The 22,286-nt window shown below is 46.3% G+C and overlaps 1 protein-coding gene across 5 annotated transcripts in view; it reads right to left on the bottom strand.

The window, feature by feature from the left end:
• The window catches only part of schip1 (schwannomin interacting protein 1), a 64,642-nt gene that overhangs the window by 3,592 nt on the left and 38,764 nt on the right, over nt 1–22,286 (bottom strand). For 4 of the 5 annotated variants that reach the window (XM_036536783.1, XM_036536782.1, XM_036536781.1 and 1 more), the window contains 3 exons: nt 9,498–9,616; nt 5,424–5,541; nt 3,982–4,179 (listed from right to left, as the gene is read on the bottom strand). In XM_036536783.1, coding sequence (XP_036392676.1) covers nt 3,982–4,179; nt 5,424–5,541; nt 9,498–9,616 — 435 coding nt within the window. Of the gene's footprint in view, nt 1–3,981; nt 4,180–5,423; nt 5,542–9,497; nt 9,617–16,154; nt 16,462–22,286 lie in introns of those variants that run through there. The other variant, XM_036536784.1, reaches the window with a different exon arrangement.

The raw sequence follows: 22,286 nt of genomic DNA, 5'->3' as shown, positions 1-22,286 counted from the left end.
CTCTTCTGGGAAGGCTTTCCACAAGATTTTGGAGTGTGTCTGTGGGAAATTTGCCCATTCATCCAAAAGAGCATTTGTGAGGTCAGGCATTAATGTTGGACGAGAAGGCCTGGCTCACAATCGGTGTTCTAATTCATCCCAAAGGTGTTCAGTGGGGTTGAGGTCAGGGCTCTGTGCAGGCCACTGGAGTTTCTCCACACCAAACTTGTGGAGAAACTCCATGTCTTTATGGATGTTGCTTTGTGCACAGGGGCACTTGTGTGCAGCTGCTCGGCCATGGAAACCCATTTCATGAAGCTCCCGACGCACAGTTCTTGTGCTGATGTTGCAGCCAGAGAGTTTGGAACAGTTTGGTGATTCAACAGAGGATAGGCGGTTTTTACGTACTATGCGCTTCAGCACTCGGCGGCCCCGCTCTGTAAGTTTGCGTGGTCTACCGCATCGTGGTTGAGCTGTTGTTGCTTCTAGGAGCTTCCACTTGACAATAATAACACTTACAGTTGACCGGGGTGGATCTAGCAGGGCAGAAATTTTGCGAACTGACTTGTGGCAAAGATGGCATCCTATGACAGTGCCAGGTTTAAAGTCACTGAGCTCTCTACTATGAACCATTCTACTTCCAAGGTTTGTCTATGGAGATTGCATGGCTATGTGCTTGATTTTATGCATCTGTTAACAATTGGTGTGGCTGAAACACCTGAACTCAATAATTAGGAGGGGTGTCCACATACTTTTGGCCATATAGTGTATTTAGCTTTGATATTACATAATTGGCCCATTTCCACCTATAAAGCTAAGAAGGCTTTGGTTTTCTTTGTTTTGGATGTCTTCCTATTGCATTAATTTCTCTTCAATATTAAATTCTCTTTTATGCCAGTGCACTTAGATTTATCCCATCAGATGGCCAAGGAGTGCTTCATCATAGGGGACCATGCCAACATACGCACACACATGCATGGGACCTATACTGCAATCTTTCTTGGTTTCAGTTTCTGCCCTTCCATCTCTCTCTCTCTCTCTCTCTCTCTCTCTCTCTCTCTCTCTCTCTCTCTCTCTCTCTCTCTCTCTCTCTCTCTCTCTCTCTCTCTCTCTCTCTCTCTCTCTCTCTCTCTCTCTCTCTCTCTCTCCCCTTCTCTGCCAGGCCTGTGGTTTGATATTTACCATGCTGAGTTGCCAGTGATTTAAGGGGCATGGAGGGATTTCTCATAGTATCTGTACCAAAATTCCCCTGTGGTTACTGAACTCCTCCTACAGAAGAGTCAGTCGTAATCCACTCAACGCTTTTGTGTTACCTCGTGTTGAGTATGTGTGTGCGTGTGTATGTGTGTGTGTCTTTCCCCTGTCGCGGTCCTTTCACTTTTGCATTCAGATGCTGGTTGTAAGTGTCAGGGTGCAGCACTGAGGCAGAGCTGCAGACCCGTCTCACTGATGCTTCCTGCTACACTCTGGAAGGTGACCGCTGAAGTTTCAGTTTGGTGTTTGTGCATGTATGTATGAGTGTGTGTGTGTGTGGGTGGACATGTCTGTATGTGTATGTCTGTGTTTGTGTGTGTGTGTGTGAGAGAGAGAGAGAAAGAGAGACAGACAGAGAGGCAGCTCAATTGCCCCTCGTGGTCACGAGTATCGTTTCCTCTGTTCTGCTCAGGCAGCTGAGCACGTTGGATTACACCAAAATGGAGTTTCCGCATGTATGGCCGGTTGGATTAGTCAGTTTCTTTAGGTAAACTATGACAACGTTTGGTTTCTGAGGTGAAGGTACTTCATGAGTAAAAAAAAAAAAAAACATTTCATCACAGCAAGGTCCTTTTTCTTGTCATGAAATGACAGCTCGTGGAAGACATCTAAGAATTTTATTTTGCACTGGGGGGAAGAAGGGCTGTTAATTCTTTGGAAAACCACACCGCTTTAGCTCATTAAGAATGAAATCGTACTAAAGCCCCTTCTCCTCCCACACATTCCTCAAATATCCCCTGCATTAATGGCTTCCACAAGAGCGGACACAACGCAAAAACAACTCCCATCTGCTGTACAGCCAAGTAGCCATGATTTCAATTCAATTCAAATACGAAGGCCAGGGCAGTGCTTTATATGAATTTACCAAGTGTTAATAAATCACAAAATGTAAACTGAATGACGTCACTGAAAAAAGGTATGATGTGTTGACATGCATTCAGTACGGCTAAACGAATCAGAATAAACAGAAAAGAAGGCCTCAGTGACAGCCAGATCTTCCATGGACAAGGAAACGCATCGCCTCCTTTTAATGTGTCTAACAGCTGTGGTGTTAACGTGCTGACACTGTGTCATACTGTCCCTGCTCAGTGCTCCTGGGGTCAATGTGAACTTTTTTTACCCTAAGTCAAAACTACTGTGCGTTCACATATGAGCACAATACTAAAACATGGTCAGTGAAGACTTGACAGCAATGACACTAGAGTGGAAAAAGGTACATTTTCTCCTTGTTGGACATATGCAAGATTTCATCTGTGAATAGCTGAAAGAGAATCCACTTGGTTTCTAAGTGCATACTGTCAAATGGCACCACCATGCCAGGGCTCGACAGTGCAGTGTAATCCAATACAAAAAAAAACAGCTTCAAATGAAGTATTATGTTAATGTAACAAAATAAAGCCCTCTGTTCCACATAGAAGTGGATGTAAAATGTAGGGGTTCATAGTTGTGGCACTGCACCAGAACATTGTGGGTTTTATTCACAGAGTGGGTCACAACTATGTCCTTGAAAGGAGAAACTCCACACTTACTTTCCTAGCTGTGATAAAGGGGAATATGCCAGCACTGGTGTAATTAGTAAGTACCAAGAAAACTGACATCAAAAGATAAAAACTTGGACCGATACACTTCTGTTCTGTTGTACTGGAAATCGCTCTGGATAAGAGCATCTGCTAAATGCATGTAATGTAATATAAAAAGCTCTGCTCTTATAGAGAGGCCAGGCTAGGTTGAGACTCCACGCCACGATGTCTTGCACTTTGCGGCTCTTACAAACCATGATCACATAGTTTCCCTGTCTGGAGTCTGCAGAGAGGTCGGGGGCGTGGATTTGAGCCTCACTGCTTCTGACAAATGAGCACAGCAGCATCCCGAAATACGTCACCAAGTGCATCCAGGGACATCAATAATAGATCGCCCACCCCCTGTCCTGAATAAATAAAGTGTTCTGCCTAGGTATAGACAAGAATAAAATGGAGTTTAGGGAAACATGCTCCGGAGCAGTGATGTAGATAAGAGGTTTAAAATAATAATAAGTGTGGGGGGGGGCATACTAACACCTGGCTGGGCTAAACCAGGACTCTATAAAGTAGGTTAGGACAGTTTATCACAAAGCCTTACCTATGAGAGCCATAATCAAAAGAAAAAAAGTGTCACCATCTATCTCATCACTTGGGCAATCGAGCAGTAACCGCGATGTGGAAGAAAATATTGAAACCGAGTGGGCTTATGCGCTTGTCTACCTCTACTTTTCTTAGCCTGGGTCTTGCGGTAAAGAACACATCCTTCTTTTGATCCAAAACAGGAAGCGTGCTAAACCTATCGTGGTGTCTGCTGGGAATTGTGGAGCCACCGAAAGACAAAGTAGAGTGGGTACAAAGTCTCTCAGAGAGTGCAGGGAAGGGCAGATTGAGGAGAAGAGCCCGAGCCATCTCATTGCTCTCCACACACAGATATGGTGGACATTTCTAGCTACATATATGTATATAATACTTCTTACATCTATCAGTATTTTTCATGTCCTTGTGATATTTATGAAATAAGGTTCTTAAAACTATACTGCTGGGGCTTCAGACCTGGTCAAAAAATCAGTGCCAGTGATGGAAATGACTGATCAAAACAGCAAAATAACAGCGCTGCTGATACAGATCAACAGCGGACAACAATAAGGTTTGTTTAATTGCTGTATCAGCTGCTACATGCCAACTGATAAAAGCAGTAACATCCGCAGTGTAGGTGCGGCTCACTGACCAGGTCTGCCACCGGGGACTTCTTGCGGTTCTGTTTCTCCACCTCCACCTGCATCTTGGCCATGGGTTTGGCCATGGCCAGCGCCAACTTGGCCTCCGCCTGCAGCTTCTTCTGCCGACTCAGGAAGTCCATGTCCTCCAGGGACTCCGAGTCTTCCTCTGTGGTGTCTCGATCTGAGTAGGACGAGCTCTGCTTGCTCTGTGGAGTTGTATGCATACACCACGCACCCACACAGAAAAACACACATGCACATAAACACACAAACACACACCCACCACCAGAAACCACGCCAACACACACACATGCAAGCATGCACACATACGCGTGCATACAGTGAAAGACAGCAGAAAGAGAAACAAAGAGACAAAGTGGTAAGGCTTGTGCCATACTACATCATCTCTGTATGACTGTGAATATTTTGGTCCTTTCAGCTATGCCTTCAAAAAGCCAGCAGTTTGTTGGATATGTGCTTTGTGCACAGCAGACCTTTTAAGAAACTTCAGCTGCCCATTCTTTTTGTACAAAAATAATCACATTATAGGCGCATTTGGTATAGGTATAGATATAGGAGCATTTGGGTCAAGCCAGGCCTAGGCTGTGCATGCTGACACAATGACTAACAGGAACTGTGATACACAGACACGAGGTCTGTCATTTCCCTGGTCACTCACAGTGCACACTTCAGATGAGAACGTGAACCTCACGAGGTCAGAGACAAAGTCAATCAGGCTCAAACGTGTCTTGCTCACACCATTAACTTTGTCTTTTACCACCAGACACCTCGAATCTTCTCTGACCCGTTCCTTGAGAATCTCCCATTAATATTTAAATCTCATTTCCTCTGCATACATTGGTTAACCACCCAGAAAATGTGAACAAAGCCATTCATTGTCCTGGATACTTCATTTTCACCCACTCTGACTCAGAATTGCGGTATGTGACTGCCTGTTCTGAGTAACACTGCTCTCCTAATTACAATGTCTTGCAGAGAGCGAGATGAAAACATTCATATCTCCCCAGTGGTCAATACACTTATCCGTCAGCTGCCAATTCCACATAAATATGCATATATATCAATGGACTGTTCCAATGAACTGTTTAATTTAGAGGTTTAGACCTCACTCTCTCTTTCTTGAATGACTTTCTATTTCATTAGTTTGGGGAAATGCCAACAATAGTGATGTTACTCAAATCATCATTGCTGTTTTACCTATTACTCATATTAGACATTAAGAATGAATCTGTGTACTCAGTGAATTTTTTCATTCACATCTGGTGCGCTCTCTTGCTCTCTCTCTCTCTCTATTTCTAATACATGTATATAGACAATTGACAGGAGATTATTATTTAATATCATTATTTTTACAGTAAATGTACCTATGACAGTGCAACAGACCAGGCAGTGGGCTGCAGTAGACAGTAAGCTAGCAGTAAGCCCGTACCATGGGGGACAGAGGAGTGTCCAGGCTGGTCTCTGTCTTGCTGTCATCGGCATCGCTGTCCTTGTCACTGCCACTGTCATTCACGAAACAGATCTGCAGGTTCATCCCACTCTGAAGCCTGGGAACAGACAGACAGACAAAAACAGATACAGATGGGCAGTGAGAACCTGTTCAGACAGGACTGACAGACAAACAGAGAGAAGGCTGTAGAGAGAATGAGTGGAGAGGACAGATGACTGCTGTGTACATACAGTATAGCATAGTGATCAGCACGGGGCCTTCTAGTCCCAGTTAAGACAGTTAAGGACATTGGCTAAGCAAGCAGATAAAGTGTTGCAATGACTTCCCTTTAACAACGCTGAATGAAAACATCGAAACATGACCTGGTTTGATTCCTGAGCTGTTGTACCCTTGGACAAGGTACTTTACCCAAGCTGCCCCAGTGAATACCCAGCTGAGTAATGGATAATGTGTAAAAATGTAAGCTCTTGGGAATGGGGGTGGGGACAGGTGGGATATGACCAGGAAGTGGGGGAAGTGTAGCATAGTGGCAAGGAGCAGGACTTGTAACCAAAACGTTGCTGGTTCGATCCCCTGCTGGGGCACTGCCGCTGCACCCTTAGGCAAGGTATTTAACCCAGAGTTGCCTTAGCAAAAATCCAACTGTATAAATGGATAACATGTAAAAATTGTAACCTATGTAAGTTGCTCTGGATAAAAGTGCATGCTAAAAAATGCTGGTAATGTAATAATGTAAAGTAAGGGCCATAATCCAGAGTGGGGATGGGGGGGGCATCCACTCCGGACAAAAGTTGCCTGTAAGTGCTGTTTAGCGTAAACAGTTAGAGTTGTGGTTGGGGAATATGGTCCTTGCTCATCTCTGCCTCCAGAGGGACATCCTGGTCCTCTGACAGTGACAATATTTCTTACTCTCAGGATAGGAAGCAGCAACTCTTGACCCAGAACCTTTACCAGCAGAGCTGTGACTGATCTCCACCATCACAATGACCAGCCATTGGGATGAAAAATGTGATTTGCAGAAATTCAGTAGTTTAAAAGAACAACAGAAAAAAATCTGCTATGACTAATCTTTTTGTCCTGTCAAGTCAGACAATGACAACTGTGTGGCTCCAGTAGAATTTCTATGGTCATACCAGGGGCATTTGGGGTACAGTGTTGCGAATGGCTTGGCTACTCAAATTGGGGTTGACATATTGTTCATTAACAAGATAAAAGGCTGATCGAGTGATTACCTACTATCCACTCAGATTTCTGTCTATGAACGCATACAGACATACTTGCTAAAGCCACACAGTGAAAATGAAAACACTACTAACTCCCACTATGTGAAATTCGACAGAAAATTGGCCTGCTTTTTAAAATCAAAACCCTGTCTCGCATGATCAAAATCCCATCGATAATTCAACAGCATAGGGTCCCAAGACTAAGACCTTCCTTCCAGCATCCTGCTGCTTACCACTGTTTCTAATCACCCCCACACCACCTCCCCACCTGGTCATTTTGACAGGCATTGATCGAGGAGTCAGAGTCAAGCTCAATACAATCAACCAAAGTCACGAATATGTGATGTGGTCATCAAAGAGTCCTTTAAGAACCCAATCAATGAGCCCTTTTTTTGAGAAGTAATTAGAGGCAGAAAAATCTATATACAGCCTTGATCAACCTGTCCAAGATTAAAATCAGCTCCCAACATCAATCAGCAGATGGATGAATTTGAAAGCATGGCCATCAAGCAATCTAGCACCACCAATGCAGTCATTAGCATTTCTTTTATCTGGTGCCCAGTGACTCTGTCTGTGTTCTTTTAGCTTATACACATGAAAAATGGCCCTGTTAACAAAGCATGCCTGATGATTAATTCACCAATAATGAATAATGTAGATAAATTACAGATCTTAAGGGCTGCCACTGCCAATAGTAATGGAAGGGGGTTTGCAAGTTTCGATAACAATTCGTTTTCAATCCTTTATTAGAGCAAGTGCAAATTTCCAACTTTTTGATTCTATACTATGCTGCCAAAATAACCTTGACATTCTATTCAAAGTCTCATACAATTGATTGAAATAATCTTCTGTTTCACTGTCTGATAATGGATTATGGATATTATTATTTGGAAGTCCCCTCTTTACCACAATACAGTTTACTAACACTTTGTTAGGTGTGATCGTTAGTCCTGGAAAGCTTAACATGAGTGCTTCCAATAATTATTGTGATGTGTCGGAGGCCCACTTCTCTTTTTAGGAGGCGCCAACCATGGAATGAACCAGTAAGCACTTCCCTTTCAGATTAAAGGAAGATATCCTTTTTCTGTGAAGCAGACACTCGTATTTTAATGTCTCTCTCCCTGAAAAGAGAAACTCAGCTCATTGAGAGTGAATAGGGAGAGCACTGTGACGGAGTCTCTCTGGGCGAGACCCTGGACTGCCTGTAATTACTGTAAGTCCCTCTCTCTCCCTCTCTCTTTCTCTCTCATCTTTACCCCATGTAATGTTGCTGTGGAGTTTTTAACTTTCACCCGTTTCACTAACAAAGTAACAAAGAGCATGTGAGCAAACAAAAGATGCTTTATAAAAGAACAAAAAAAACCCTGCGTGGTGTAGTGATTAGTGATTAGACTCTGGATAAAGTTCCCAAAGGTGAATATGATGGACGGTGAGTTTACAGGAAAACGGGAGTGCCTGTTTCTGCCCTGTAACACGGAGAACACCTGTATCTCATTTTTATACAGCCTTGTCCACACTGACGGAGTCCCACTGCCCTCACGCCTTACCGACTGCCAGAGGCGATAAGTGTACCACTTCTGTAATAAAAACTCGAGAATAAGAGTGTGCGTGCCATGTGGTGACCAACACTCTTACAGGAGATTGTGTGTTATTATGATGTCTGGTGCTAGAAAGTGTGTGTCTGAAGCATGGTTCTGCTCATATATTTACTGCGGGTTTGTATGCTTACTGCGAATTTGTGGACCATAAGGGAACCATGTATTCCTCACATACGGTGGACATATGTGACGGTTTTTCTGTGTTCCGTCTTCTGTGATCATGTGTTTGTTGTGTCCGGGACCATGAACATCTTGTACACACAGTGGCATACAGCCGTCACAAAATAATCTCATTAATAAAGCTGTATACACACCTTCCTGCCTCTCAGTTATTGTGCTCAAGAAATTATCATGGCTGTTTTATGGTGGTATATGGCCTTAAGAGAATTCTATGGTCAGAACTGTATTTCTGAAATGAACTATTTATAATCCTGAAATGATACTGGCAGCTTTACTGTAAACTCATGAACTTGCTCCTGGTGAACGTAGGAGGACAATAGAAGTGAAAGTGAAATCAATCTGAGCGTGGTGTCACTTACAGTCCTCTCTCAGCCAAAACAACTCAAAGGTGACACTAGGGTTTGGTGCCCCCTGCTGGAAGGTAGGGTGGAAAAGAGTACAGTTACTGGTTGTGAGGGCCAGGTAGGCTGGACTCACGGCTGGTGAGCCAGGCTGCTGGTTAATGTTAAAGAATTTATTCCAGTTGCAAAAGTGACTCCCACTCCTGCTTGAATTCTTAAGCAGCTTTGGAATGCTTGCAATACACCATACACCACCACACCACCTTCTGACGGCTCACTTTTCCAGGCAGTCTGTCTGCTGAACATATTACTGTTGTTGTTATTGCCACTGTGACATGTACTTAATGTAACATGTCTGGATAAGAGTATCTGTCATTATGAATATTGATAAAGATTATAATAAAAAACACCGCCTGTGATGCAGTGCTCTGAAAGAGTGACAGCTGAAAGAAGCAGTTTTTGTACAATGGGGCTGTGATAATTTGCAGTGATGCTATTATGCTATGTTTGCCGTTTGTTTTTCTATATAATGCACTTTATATTGTGGCCTGCACTTGAATTGGACCTATAACAACCAGTAAAACAGGGAAAACAGCTGAATGAGCTGAAAGATGAGTGACAATGACAGTGTAAATGACAATGATGAAAATGATAATAGCAACGACTGCATGAGAGAGCATGGACCAAAATGGCCGCCGCACACACACTCACCGTGAGGACAGGCTGGGCTTGCCACTCTTGCTGCAGCTGGTGTAGATGCCAGGCCCGTCGTCGAAGAAGCTGCCCAGCGCCAGCTTCTGCCTGATGGACTCTCTCTCATTCTTTTGGGCCTGTGGGGAGACAGACGAGGGCAGAGATCAGGCTGGGCCTACACAGATCTGAGAGGGAGGGGTACACGCTTGGCTGCACGTCACAATGTGGCTCTTGGGGGATGTCTCACTCAGCCTGGGGACCCCCAACCCCCACCACCACCCAACATCAAAACAAGACCAAACTCACAGACACGGCACAGTGCAAACCACTGTTAGTGTGCAGAAAAATGTCCTTTGGGGCAGAAAACACCGCAGAAAAATAGCCTGTTCCCACAAAGTGGGCCGTTCCATGGATCATTGTTGGAAGGCTGCCAAACCAAGTTCCTCTGAGCAGTAATCTAATGGCACATACATTTTTCTTTTTTTATTATGAGGTAGAATGGCTACATGCATCAATGAAACCCTGTCCAGTAGCATCTGCACAAACCTGCAATGCACTATGGGCTGGGTGAAGTCTCACTATCAAAGCCACCAGCCTCACCGTTCCCTTGAGCTCCGAGCTGGGAGGGCTGAGAGCACTGCTCTGTGGGTCAGGGAGAGAGATACGGGTGGCTGTTTACTGACGAGAGCCAAGACAACCCTCTGATACTGTCACACGGAAACACATCAGCTGGCTATTCTTCTCCCTCTTTAGGATTTATTTTCAGATTCCATTAAGATATGGTCTGACAGGCTGCGACGACAAGATTATACAGCACCTCATAAACAAACATTGTGTTTTCTTTCTTTTTCTTGTGTGAAATTCATTCAGTATGCAGCTGAGGGATACAGACACCAGCAGTCTGAGCACAAAAAGACGCAGACAATCCTCGATATGAGGCTTCCAGAGATACAAATCTGTACAGTGGATTAACAGACGTCACATTTCGTCCTGCTGTGACAGACATGTGGAGGCAGTGAACTCTCACCACTAGATGGCAATGTTGAGAGGCAGACTTGAGCACATGAACAGAGGGACCGATTCCCTTCCTAGAGGTCGGTGGACAGGTGAACAAATCAAAGGAAACCTCAGAGTAAAAGGCACTATGATCAGAACTTACTAGAATCCCAAACTTCTGAGTTTCTGCCTGAAGGTTGTGTTCTGTTGCCTTTCACAGACACCCAGGATCATATCCTATAAATTCAATATTACTATATTACTGCACAGAGACACAGCCACAATCATCTCCAGCAGGCTCTATGCAACTGTCTCTTACAGACACCTAGCCAGGATTGCATAAAATAGACTCTGGTATGCTGCCTCTTGTACAACTAGAGTCACATCTTATAGACATTTTCTTCCTATCTCTTACATGGACACCTCATCAGAATCATACCTCTAAGGTGGCATTATGTGAGGTGCTGACCCAGCTCTGCCCCTGACCCACCCAGGAGGAACTTGTTGTTTGTCTGTATCTGACAGGGTGTGGACTTCAGAGAGTCATATCCTATCCAGGACTTTGTCCTCCAGTCTCTTATTAGAATCATATAGATAACTGATATAATGACTGATTATTGGACTGTCCCACTGTCTCTTAGAGACACATTATCACGTTATGTTACTGACTTTATCCTGCCATCACTCATACACATTCAGAATCATAATCTCTCAGTTACAGACACTCAAACCCATGGAACCATAGCTAAGGGATTCTAGAATCATGACCTGAAGTTCCTCTCTGCTGGCTCTCACACAGATGCCTAAGCTGAGATAAGTATATGAGAATGAGCTGTGCTAGGCACCCATCTGCCTCTTACATAATGTAAAACACCCAAAGCCGCGGTGACCGAGAGGGTGAAACACCTGCAGCTTTTGATTACTCAAACTTTATTCAAGTGCTACCTCAGGTTAAAGCGTGGTCCCCATGGGACAAACCGTGTCTGACACGCAGCTGGTATGTGAGGCTACCAGAGGTCCCAGACTAAGGGACCTAAGAGCCACCTGGACGCAAGCAATAAGCTGCACCAGTTGCACTGAACTGGGAACAGCCGTACACACGGGCACATCAGAGCTGAAAGAGCTTGATCACTGAGGCAAGGCACATGTCTTCTTTTACTACTGCAGCCTGACGTGCTGATTTCAATTAAAAACCGACATCACTGGCACTGGCTTAGCTTAGCCTTAGCCTTCCTGGTTTCAGATGAGGGTAATTAAAAACATCCCGCGGACTGCATGTGTGACACATCACATCCGCGTGCCGTGTTTCCTCGGACGCTTAAAACACACATTCCTGTGGAAAACCTGCCGCCTTTTCATTCACCTCACTGTAATCCCACACCGGCCGCATTACAGTAGAAACTACATTTGGACACATGAACATCTTATATAACAGAGTTTACTTTATTCAGAACAGAAACCCACGCTGAAAAGGAACAGCGACACAAGCACACAGGCGCAGACTAACAGCGTCTAGAGGAGCTGGAGTATATTAGGCAGCTGAATCCCAATAATAGCGGACATGTCTCACACCGGTCAATATTGCAGAGGAGATGTGCACTCGCTCATCACGGTGCAATAACCAGGAGAGCACATGGACGAGCAGTCACCGGGACATGCGCAGATATGGCGGAGTCGAGACGGGCGAATCCGCACGGAAAACTCCAGCTTTATCAGTGTTCTCTCACAGCGAGCGAGAGAGTCTATCCGTCAGGCCCCACACTCAGACCTTGCCTGTAATGGAGCGCCCCAGACTGCAGAAATGTGATTAGCCATATGCACATCGATCTCCCAGCCCGGGCAAATGGGAAAGGTGCGGCCAGCGTCCAGGCGACCAGCAAATTGACTGAAGACGGCTGACAAGGGACGAGGGTCTTTAAAGAGCCTTCTGGGGGAAATATTGACCCTCAGTGCTTTGCTTTCATAACGGGATAATGACCCTTCACACACTCGCCGAAGCAATTTAATATAAAAGCGCTTTTTAAGCACAGATGTGTGCACCACGCGCTCTGTACGATGCACTAATTCTCACAGAAATGAAAAGAAAATTTTCGGGAAAGAGGATCACAACTCCACTGCTTTTTTTTTTTGTTCAATTGTACTCTCCTTTGACGACTTGAAAGCATTTGGCTGGGGTTTTTGTACCTGCTCTCAGGGAAAATGGCCATGATCCCTGCAGATGAGGGAAGATGCGGCCTGCTTTCCCTGATTTCTGGCAGTGCCAGTGGAGGCAGGCACGCAGGGGAGTAGATGCCTGGCCTGCTCCCTCGGTGCCAAGAACACAGACACAGAGCTTCAGGCACATATCTCACACTGAGACACAGGCACAGAGACACGCGGGTCCTGTAAAGTGTCCAAGCTCTTCAAACGCACACACACACGCACAGGGTCACACACACATGCGCCCTGGAATGTGATCACCACACAGCTCTTACACAGACTGCAGTGTTCCAGAATGTCAACCAGGGGACACTGCTGTGTGCTGGAGTGAGGGGGGAGGGGGTGGAGCTGCAGTCTGCAATTCAGGTAATTTGAATAATTACTGATAATTGTGAATAACCACCGTGTCTGATTATACCTGTTGTCTCTTATTGTTACCCAGCATGAATATGCTTTCAGGGGAAAATGGCCTGAGCAGTGTGTGAGGGGCTTTTGGGGTGGGGCTGCTGTGATGGTGCTTTGGGGCCTCAGATGCAGGGGTGTCACCTATCGCCAGCACAAGGGACAGGGCTGACAAGAAGCCAAAGGGCTAATGTGTTTCCCCAACATGAGCTTCTCACACCCTGTATCATTCACTTATTTAGTAACCGCAATGACACATCTTGGATTCAAACCTGCAATCTACAGGTCCAGTGCCTAGAATTCTAGCCACAAGTGTTCATCACTGGCCACACTGAAAGCAGGAGAGGGTCACAGAGTGGGGTCTGAAAGAAGCAGTGTCCACAGAGCTCCCGGCAGGAGACAGTTTACGTCTCAGCCTGCAGCTTCCTGCCCTTGTTTGGTTAGCAGCATGCCTCTTTCACAGCAACTGCTGGAGAAGGTGTTGAAGTGGAGGAGGCGGAGCGGAGCTATCATGGCTGGGGCTGTAAAATGTTAAGGAGGTGAGGAACATGGCACTAGGAGGTGTGCGGAAAGAGGCAGGGGCCACCTAGCACAGAGCCGTTTGTGTACTGGGCACATATGGTCCTGAGGGGCCCATCCTGACCTTAGAACACTACCCTCACAGTGTCCCTCTCTGTCCTTGGTTAGGATTTTTGTGTGGTGTACATCACCAAACTGAAGGGACAGATTGGACATTTCTGTTAAGCAAACTGACAAACCAGTCAAAATCTGGGAACAGCACATGACCATTCCTCGTTTCCAAAGCCACAAATATGCTCTGCTTCCGCCTACATTTCCTAGAGCTCCTGTGTTTCCCAACTTCAGCAACAACATGCTTAGACCCAAGACCTAAGAAAGTTTTGACAAAGTGTGTAACTTCCTCTGCACGGGCAGTATGGTGCTACTGGTCCGCAGGCCCTTGAAATTCCATCTGAGAAACACACTGTGCAGAATAGTGTTTTTCTAAAACACAAGAAGCAATTTCCTCCGGTGAAATATTCAGGACTCATGTATGGTTTCTCATCCCTCACTCTGCTTTCCTTACTTTCTTTTGGCCCTACAGTCGAGCGGTCTCTCCCTGCACACAATGGGGCCCTTTCAGTGGCTGCGCGGACTGGTTACCATCGGCGACCTCGCACCCTGCTCTGCACGCCTTCTCAGACAGAGGCAATGTGTTCGCAGAGAGACTCAGGGTCCTTGTCAGCATGAATGTGGGCAGAAAAGAATGAGCGTGTGTGTACCCATGTTTGGGTGAGAGAAAGAGCGTGTGTGTGTGTGTGTGTGTGTGACAGACTGTGCGTGTGCCTTCGGTGAGAGCTTTTGTGCCTTACAGCTCTGGCGGTGGGTGATCAAGGACAGAGAAAGGGTTCTGGAGTTTTTCCCCGGTCCACTTGCGTGCCCCGCAGTGAGAAATCGGGTCAGTGGAGATGCGGGAGTCCGAAGAGAATGCGTCTGTAGCTTAGTTCCTCCTCTGTCTCTCAGTCTGCTTCTCAACCTTTCTTTCTTTTCTGTTTCTGTTCTCTGCTGGTCTGTTCTCTGTTCTCCTCACTCTCTAAGCTTTCTTACGTTAGACTGCCCTCTCATCAGATGAGAACCTGAATGCTGAACGAAATCTCTTTGTTGTGTTTAACTGTAAGAGGTTTTAGTGCCAGCTCTCTGCTTCTCTCCAGCTTTGTCTGGGGCACTACATTCATAATTTGGGTGGTGGGTTCCTGTTCATCGTGCAGCACTATATTGGGCATGGTGTTTCACAGTGGGGGGATTCCTCTCCTGAGAAGGGCTTCGACCTCTGACCTCTCAAGGAGTTTAAACAGAGGGTAAACGAAAGCTGGTCCTGTCACCCGAGAGCCTTGCTAATTCCGGGGAGGGGGGGGGATTGGAGAGCCTGACCTGAGGCCAAGAGTAAATTTAGTGGAGTAGACCGGAAAAAGCAGGACCACTCCCTGTAAGGATTTAGCATTGTAACCTGAGCTGGATATGCAAGCTAATGTTCATGTTGTGTTGGCTGTTACAGCAAAGAATGCCTAGAATGCCTAAATATGCGGAGGATCTTGAGGTAAAGTAGCCATCATTTCAATCACTATAATTTTGGCAGATGTAAATCAACTCTGGTCAAATTCAATTTTGTCCTCTGTGACACAAATGGGAAAGGATTGGTTCCAATAAACTGATGAACTGGCCCCAGATCTGTACACAAGCAACAAGTCACAGTAGCTAATCAAGAGAGACGGACCCAGTGTACCTGGGAAGGAGGGCCGGGACACATGCAACATTGGAGAAAGGTTCCTTCCTTCAGCTCTGCAAACTCCACCTATTGTAGATTCCCTATCAGCCTTCGCAATGCGTCCCTGGGTCTCCATCCAATCAGAGGAAAAGAGACACCCCGAATCCCAGTTCCACCCGGAGACCCGGTTCTCCCTACAGTCATTCCGCGAATGGTTATGGCCAATGAATCTTATCTCCTTCCCACAGTAGCAGCTGGGCTAGTCACTGGTGCTCAAACCATAGGAGCGCCATCGCTGACACTGCTCGCTGTGCCAGGTTTGTTTCTGCAGCACAGAGGGAGGAAATCTCAGCACGCAGTGCGCGGGAAGGGCCGCTCCGTTACCCCCAGAACGCTGATGTCACCCTGCACGCGCACGCTACGCACCTGCTTCCCTCTCAGGACACCCTGAGCATTTCCATTTTCTCACATTTACAGCAGTTAACAAGAGCAGCACAATCCACACAGACTGCACATCGGCACTGCTGCCAAATATTACGTGGCTAAATGTAAACGTGATTTTTTTTTTTTTTCTTTTTTAAGTTTCCAGTCAAGGTCTTGATATTTAAATTAAATTAAAATGGTAAACTTCTGTTGTAAGACCAATGACCTACTCTTAAAGTAACTGTAAAATTGACATACCACCCCCAAAAATTCAGAAACTCATGGATAAAGAACTACCTGCTTTACATGTTATATGGTTCTGTTCTGTACATACACACACACACACACACACACACACACACAGACGCACGCATGCTCTCTCGCTCCCTTACCTCTTTGTAATCGTCCACTAGGTAGAGGGCAGACGCTTTACTGATGACATCATTCATTCCAGCACAGTCCATGATACCCCCGCGGCCGTCTCCCCTCTCTCTCCCTCTCCCTCTCTCCCACACGGGCTCCCTCACGCACAGCACAGCGTGTGGCCCACGACCAGTCCGCTCACATCAAGCGCACATCAGCTCCAAATCAAATCAATCAGAGGCTCTAAGCGAAGGACAGAAATGGCGAGCGGCTCCTTCCCATGCTCCCCGGCTCCCCTGTTGGCTCGGGCAGAGCCTGGGTTCTGTGTGTTTACTGCACAATGGCCGGAGACCGACCCCCTCCAGCCTCTGACTCTTCCCCTCCGGGCAGGGCAGCCAGTCAGAGAGAGAGAGAGAGAGAGAGAGGGAGAGAGAGAGAGAGAGAGAGAGAGAGAGAGAGTCACAGAGAGAGAGAGAGAGAGAGAGAAAGAGAGAGAGAGAGACTCTGTGTTTGCTTCTCTCTTATTTTTTCCCCTTCTCACACCCAGGCGTGAGGACAGCTGCTGCTCCCAGCCAGTTTGGAAAGTGACACCTCTGCTGCCATGGTGGGGTGGGTGAGGGGGCGAGGGGTGATTGGATGTGTCGGTGCTTCCCCCTGTCCCCTCCCACTCTCTCTGTCTTGAGGCCTTGCGCCTGTCCTCACTGCCCTCCTCACCTCACACCTTCCTCTTCCTCAAGAATGCCTGGGAGTGGATGCACTCCCAGCTCTGCTCAGAATGCTTTTCCCCTTATGAAGAAAACAACATCAAGTGTCCTGGCCAAGCCACAGCCCACTGCTCTATACAGCCAAGCCAGGAGTGTGAGTATTCCTACTCTGAGATAGTGAGGGGAAAGGGGAAGGGAGAGAGAGAGAGAGAAAGAGAGAGAGAGAGAGGGAGGGAGATGAGAAGAGGGAGGGAGAAACAGAAGGAGGGAAAGAGAGAAGGAGAGAGAGAGATGGAGTGGATAAAAATAGAGCCCTGTCCATCACTCAACACTGGGGCAGACACAGGTCTGGATCATGTGACCAGCCGGCAGAGCGCAAAAATAAATGAATGCGAAAATAAAATAAATGTGAGCGTAGACTTGCCCTCCCCTGGCGGAGGCTGTGGACATGCAAGAGTCCGGGCTGGAGCCCTGCTGCTGCCTTATCTCCCACACGCTGGACCTCACTTCCTCCCAGCGGCCCGGCACACAATGCCTGGAGATTTCCCTAATCGCTTCTTTCTTCTACGGTTTGGAGAGGAAATCACTTGACCCAATCTCTCCGAGGCTTTCAGTCCATTTCCTTTCCAGATAGAGAGAAGGAGCTGGTAGCTACGTTTTTGTAACTCCTTTAAATAATTCAAGGCTGGATAAAAACAACAACCAAAAAAACCTGATACAACCTTGTAAATAAATGCACTTTCCACCACTGTGCCAAAAGGAATATGGAACTGAGTCCAGCCCCATTTCTCTTTTGAGACATGCATGCGTGCACACACACACACACACACACACACACACACACATTGTTTTCCCAGGACGTAACCCTAATTCAAATGACAGTATGGAGTGGAGTGAGGATCTGAACAGCTATTTTTTCATTTGTTCCCTGCTCTCCTCCTCTCCCATGCAAGAGATAAACCGCGTCATTCATCTGACTGCACACACATAAACACGGAGCCAGCCTCTACTATTTACCAATCTGTTCAATTTTCAATCTAGTGCTGCACAGCATGTAATTATCTCATCGTCAAGAGACGGCGTCCCTGTTTAACTAAAACTGGATATTGACAGAGTGACTCACAAGTCCATCATGTCTGAATGGCCGTAATTAGTCCCACTCACAGATAGAACTCAACACAAACCTGGACACAAAGAATGTGGAGGGCATTATAAAGATAAAACAGAATATTATCCATCCTATTTTTTTTACCAAGGCTGATGGGAAACACGGCAAGTGGACTAATTTCAGTATGGGCTGCTTACCCAAGAGAAGAATTGACCGATTGTCATATCAATACGATATTAATACGGACTACTGCAAGCCCTTAAAGACGCTCATTTGCTGACATTTCAAACACTAGAACAGGAAAGCTCAGTGAGCATGAGGTCCTTCGGAGGATATCAAAATGAGGGCCAACACTCTGAGGAATGGGTTTCTTTTCCTGCCAGCTGCATCATTTCAACTGAAGCGTAAAATACAAGTTTCATTATTAGGAATTTGCCTAGCAGATGCCCTTATTCAGGGCGACTAACGCAGCCTGCATTTTAAAATATCATTTTATCCACTTACACAGCAAGATATGTGCTGAAGCGCTTCAGCGAGGGTACTGCTGCATCGTCCCAACTGGGATTCGAACCTGGCACCATCCGGTCACAAGCAGGACTCCCTAACCACTATTCAATCATCCGTTATTTCTACAGTCCCCTTAATCTGCTGCCACAGTGTGTTTGATGGATGGTTTTCAGTAGAACAGGGAGGGTTTTTTTTGCAATGCACCCTGGGAGATGCCAGAGTGTGTGTTAGGGGTTGGTGGAGAGCTGCGGATCACTGGAGTGTTTCTGAATGTGAAAGTCTTCTCCCCCGACATTCCTCCAACGGGCACCTGTGACCAAATATGGCCAGCACACCATCCACTCGAGCCTGCAGCCCTCTCCAGAAGGAACCTGTGTAAACATTACTCACAAGTACCCACAATCCTCTGCTCCCTACACGTAGTACCAATACATATTTCCACCCAACCCGACACAGTTTCTTACGTAACACGAACAGAGAACACAGAACTCTTATCAACCTTTTCCCTTTTATGTCCAACACTACCCAACAACATTTTCAAAACTGAGACTATTATGTGACCACACAAATATCTGAGGAGCTCACACAATAAGGCACTATGAAGAATATTTCCAAAAATACTAACAATAAGCACCCAAAAACATTAGTGAATTTTAGTGGTAATTAAATTTTTTTTTGGATTTTATAAGCAGTGATCAAAACACTTTGTGGGCAAATCTTTCTTTTCAAGTTGTCGATCTTAAATGGGGCCTTAAAACCAGGGCTGGGACACCACGTTGGTTTAATGTAACCATTAGCACAGAGAGGTGCAACACAGAGCCTAAACCTGGATATTTGAAGGTTCTATAGAGCAAAGCACTCTAACATACCCTTCACATACTGAGGCAATCAGGCACCTTTCATGACATTTCAAAATTAGATCAGATCCTAACCAAATAACTCAACCCAATGAACTAACAACAATGTAAAGAGTCTAGCAACAACTACACGATCCTATTTACAATATACTGTAATAGGTAAAGTACAGGATTCCAGGATTCCCAGATAAAAGAATCTGAAAGAACACATTCTGCTGTCTAGAAGCTCATTAAATGTCACCTGGTCTTACATGGCCATCTGAAAGAGGGCTCTTGAGACAGACACTCAAACCCGGAGACAATGCACAGGCATATGGACCTGACCTTGAAGAGGTGGGACATTTCCATGTGGTGGTGGAGGGGGGGTTGTTACAGACACAGAGATTGCAGACATGGACTGAGCACATCAGATGGAGAGGACAGGGAGTAAAACAAAGAACAAAGATAAGGAGACGACAACACAGAGGAGGAAAAAGGGCGGGACAGAAAACAGTGAGAATGATAAGAACATGACACAGGGAGACAAAGGAATCCCATTCCTATGTCGCAATACCCCAACAGGGACAGACCGACAGACTTTCTCTCTCTTACACACCCACACACACACACACACACACACAAACAGACTGAAACACACCAAACACAACTCCCATGTGCTGGAGAGAAACAGCATGAAGGAAGATGCACAGAGGCAATGGGGTGGTGGGGAGGGGGGGTTTCACCATTGCAACATGAAACAGTTTGTATTCCCTTTGAAGAGCTCTGTGATGTGCGTGCCGGCAGAATCAAAAACCTCTGTATCTGCAGGAAATAGAAAACACACACACACACACACACACACACACACACACACACAGAGGCAGACTCACAGACACACACATACAGACACACACACCCACATGTGCACAGACACGCGAGCACAGGGCTGAATCACTGCTGATCCATGCGGATTATGGGAACTGCACATGGACTTATCTGCCCATCTCGTGTATCTGCCTGGCTCGAGGGCAAGGGACGAAGAAAGGAGCAAGGGGACAGGGACAGGACCAACAGGGCAGAGAGTGTGGTGGCACAGACCGACGCATCAGCTGTACAGAGAATGAGAACAGGGAGAGTGAAGGGTACGACTGAACGGGACGCAGAGTAGTACAGAGAACAGGGAGAGATGGAAAGACAATCCAGAGCAAAGTGCTCGCCTGCTCTTTTTTTTCCTGCGTGACGCATGTGCTGCAGTGCATAAAGAGTGGCATCAGCTCCTGCTCCACGCTGCTCCAGGAGAGAGGAGCCGCAGGTGTGCTAGTGTTGAGTCAGAATACATTTCCACCCAACCAGGCCGACGGCCTGATGTCCTACCCCCTGCTGGCAGAGGGGTGGGGGGGGAGGGGGGGGGAGTGGAAAACATAGATGGGGAGGGTGGAAGAGAGAGAAAGGGGGGGAGAGGGAGAGCAGGTACAGAGAGAGAAGGAGAGATAGGGGTAGGGAGGATGAGAAAGAGAAGATGGATAGAAGGCTGGGCAGGATAATGGAGTCTGACTTCATACTATAAGTGATATCACTGCTGACTCAATAGGTCAGGAAGTGGGAGGAGAGAGAGCAACAAAACACACAGACCCACAGACAGACACACACACACACACACACACACAGAGCCAGTTTTACAGTCTACCATTAGATCACTTCCAGTACAAGAAGAGTCAAAGCTCAGTATTCTTTCACCTGTTCTGTTAAGTAGCATTACCACCATTTCCCACTTGGGAACCAATAACAGCCAGCAGTCATATAGCAATGCTGGCAGAATGGAGAGGGTTTTTCACTTTTCTGAGAAATGCAACAAGAAGTGGAACCCCAGCATAATCTACACCAGAATTCAACTACCCCTCTGACAGTGTAATAAACCTTCCCAGGAAGTAGAATTTACTTAGAGTAAATTCTGTAAAAACTGTATTCATGTGAAGGAACAGTCAGGAAGAGGTGCACCTGCCCTAAACACTCATTCCTCTGTGCAGTGAGTAATGATGACCACTACGATGTATGATATTTTATACTTGCTGACACTTTATGTGGGGAGAACGGGTGTCGATCCATGCCCCGTTGTTGTCTCTCTCTGGAGAGTCGGTGAAGACCCTGCTCTGAGTCTCTCTCCATGGGGAGATATGGTGAATTGCCTGGCTATGACTGACTCTCTCTCTCCACAGGGAGGGTTGGTGATGTGTGTGGTTATGACTGAGTCTCTCTTGGTGTGAGGAGAGCTGGTGATGAGCTCTGTAATGACTGAGTGTCTCTCTGTGTGAGGAGAGCTGGTGATGGGCCCTGCTCTGACCCTGTCTCTCCGTGTCGGGATGTATGAAAGGAGGGGCGCTCATTTGCGCACTGACAGACAGGGTCTTCATTACTCTGCAGGACACACTTCCCCATCTGCCGAGCACCTCACTGTCACTGCTAATTAACACAGCACTGAGTCATTCCTCATTAGGCGCACACACACACACACACACACACACACACACTTTCATATGTTCATCTACCACAGTTTACAGTTTCAGCCTGTGCTGTTCAATGAACCCACAGTCGTCGACCAAAGTCAGTAAAAATATTCAGCAAGCACTACCTAACAATTAATTCAGAGTGATCCACACATACGTCAGTCAAAACTTCCAATGCAGAGAGCAGAAGAGAGACGAGAGGATACTACAGATTTGAGTACTAGTCTCATAAAAACATACACCCATAAAATGAATGAATGAATGGAAAGTGAGGTGGAGTTTTAAATTTCTGTAGCTGAAACTTAGTTGGATGTGAGAGTGGGGAGACAGACTGGGCCATTGTGTCCAAGAACAGAAGCCAGCTATGTGAGAGATTGTCTCTGGCAACTCTGAGTCTCTCCGATTCCAAGTTCAGAGCCAGCGAGGGGGAGACGTCAACACGCTGATCTGTTCTTATTTTAGAGGACAGAAAAAAAAACCTGCTGCTGCCATGGCAACAGAA

The sequence above is a fragment of the Megalops cyprinoides genome, chromosome 9 (genome assembly GCF_013368585.1).
Source record: "Megalops cyprinoides isolate fMegCyp1 chromosome 9, fMegCyp1.pri, whole genome shotgun sequence".
Classification (NCBI taxonomy): Eukaryota; Metazoa; Chordata; class Actinopteri; order Elopiformes; family Megalopidae; genus Megalops; species Megalops cyprinoides.
This window is presented reverse-complemented; position numbering and strand designations above follow the sequence as displayed.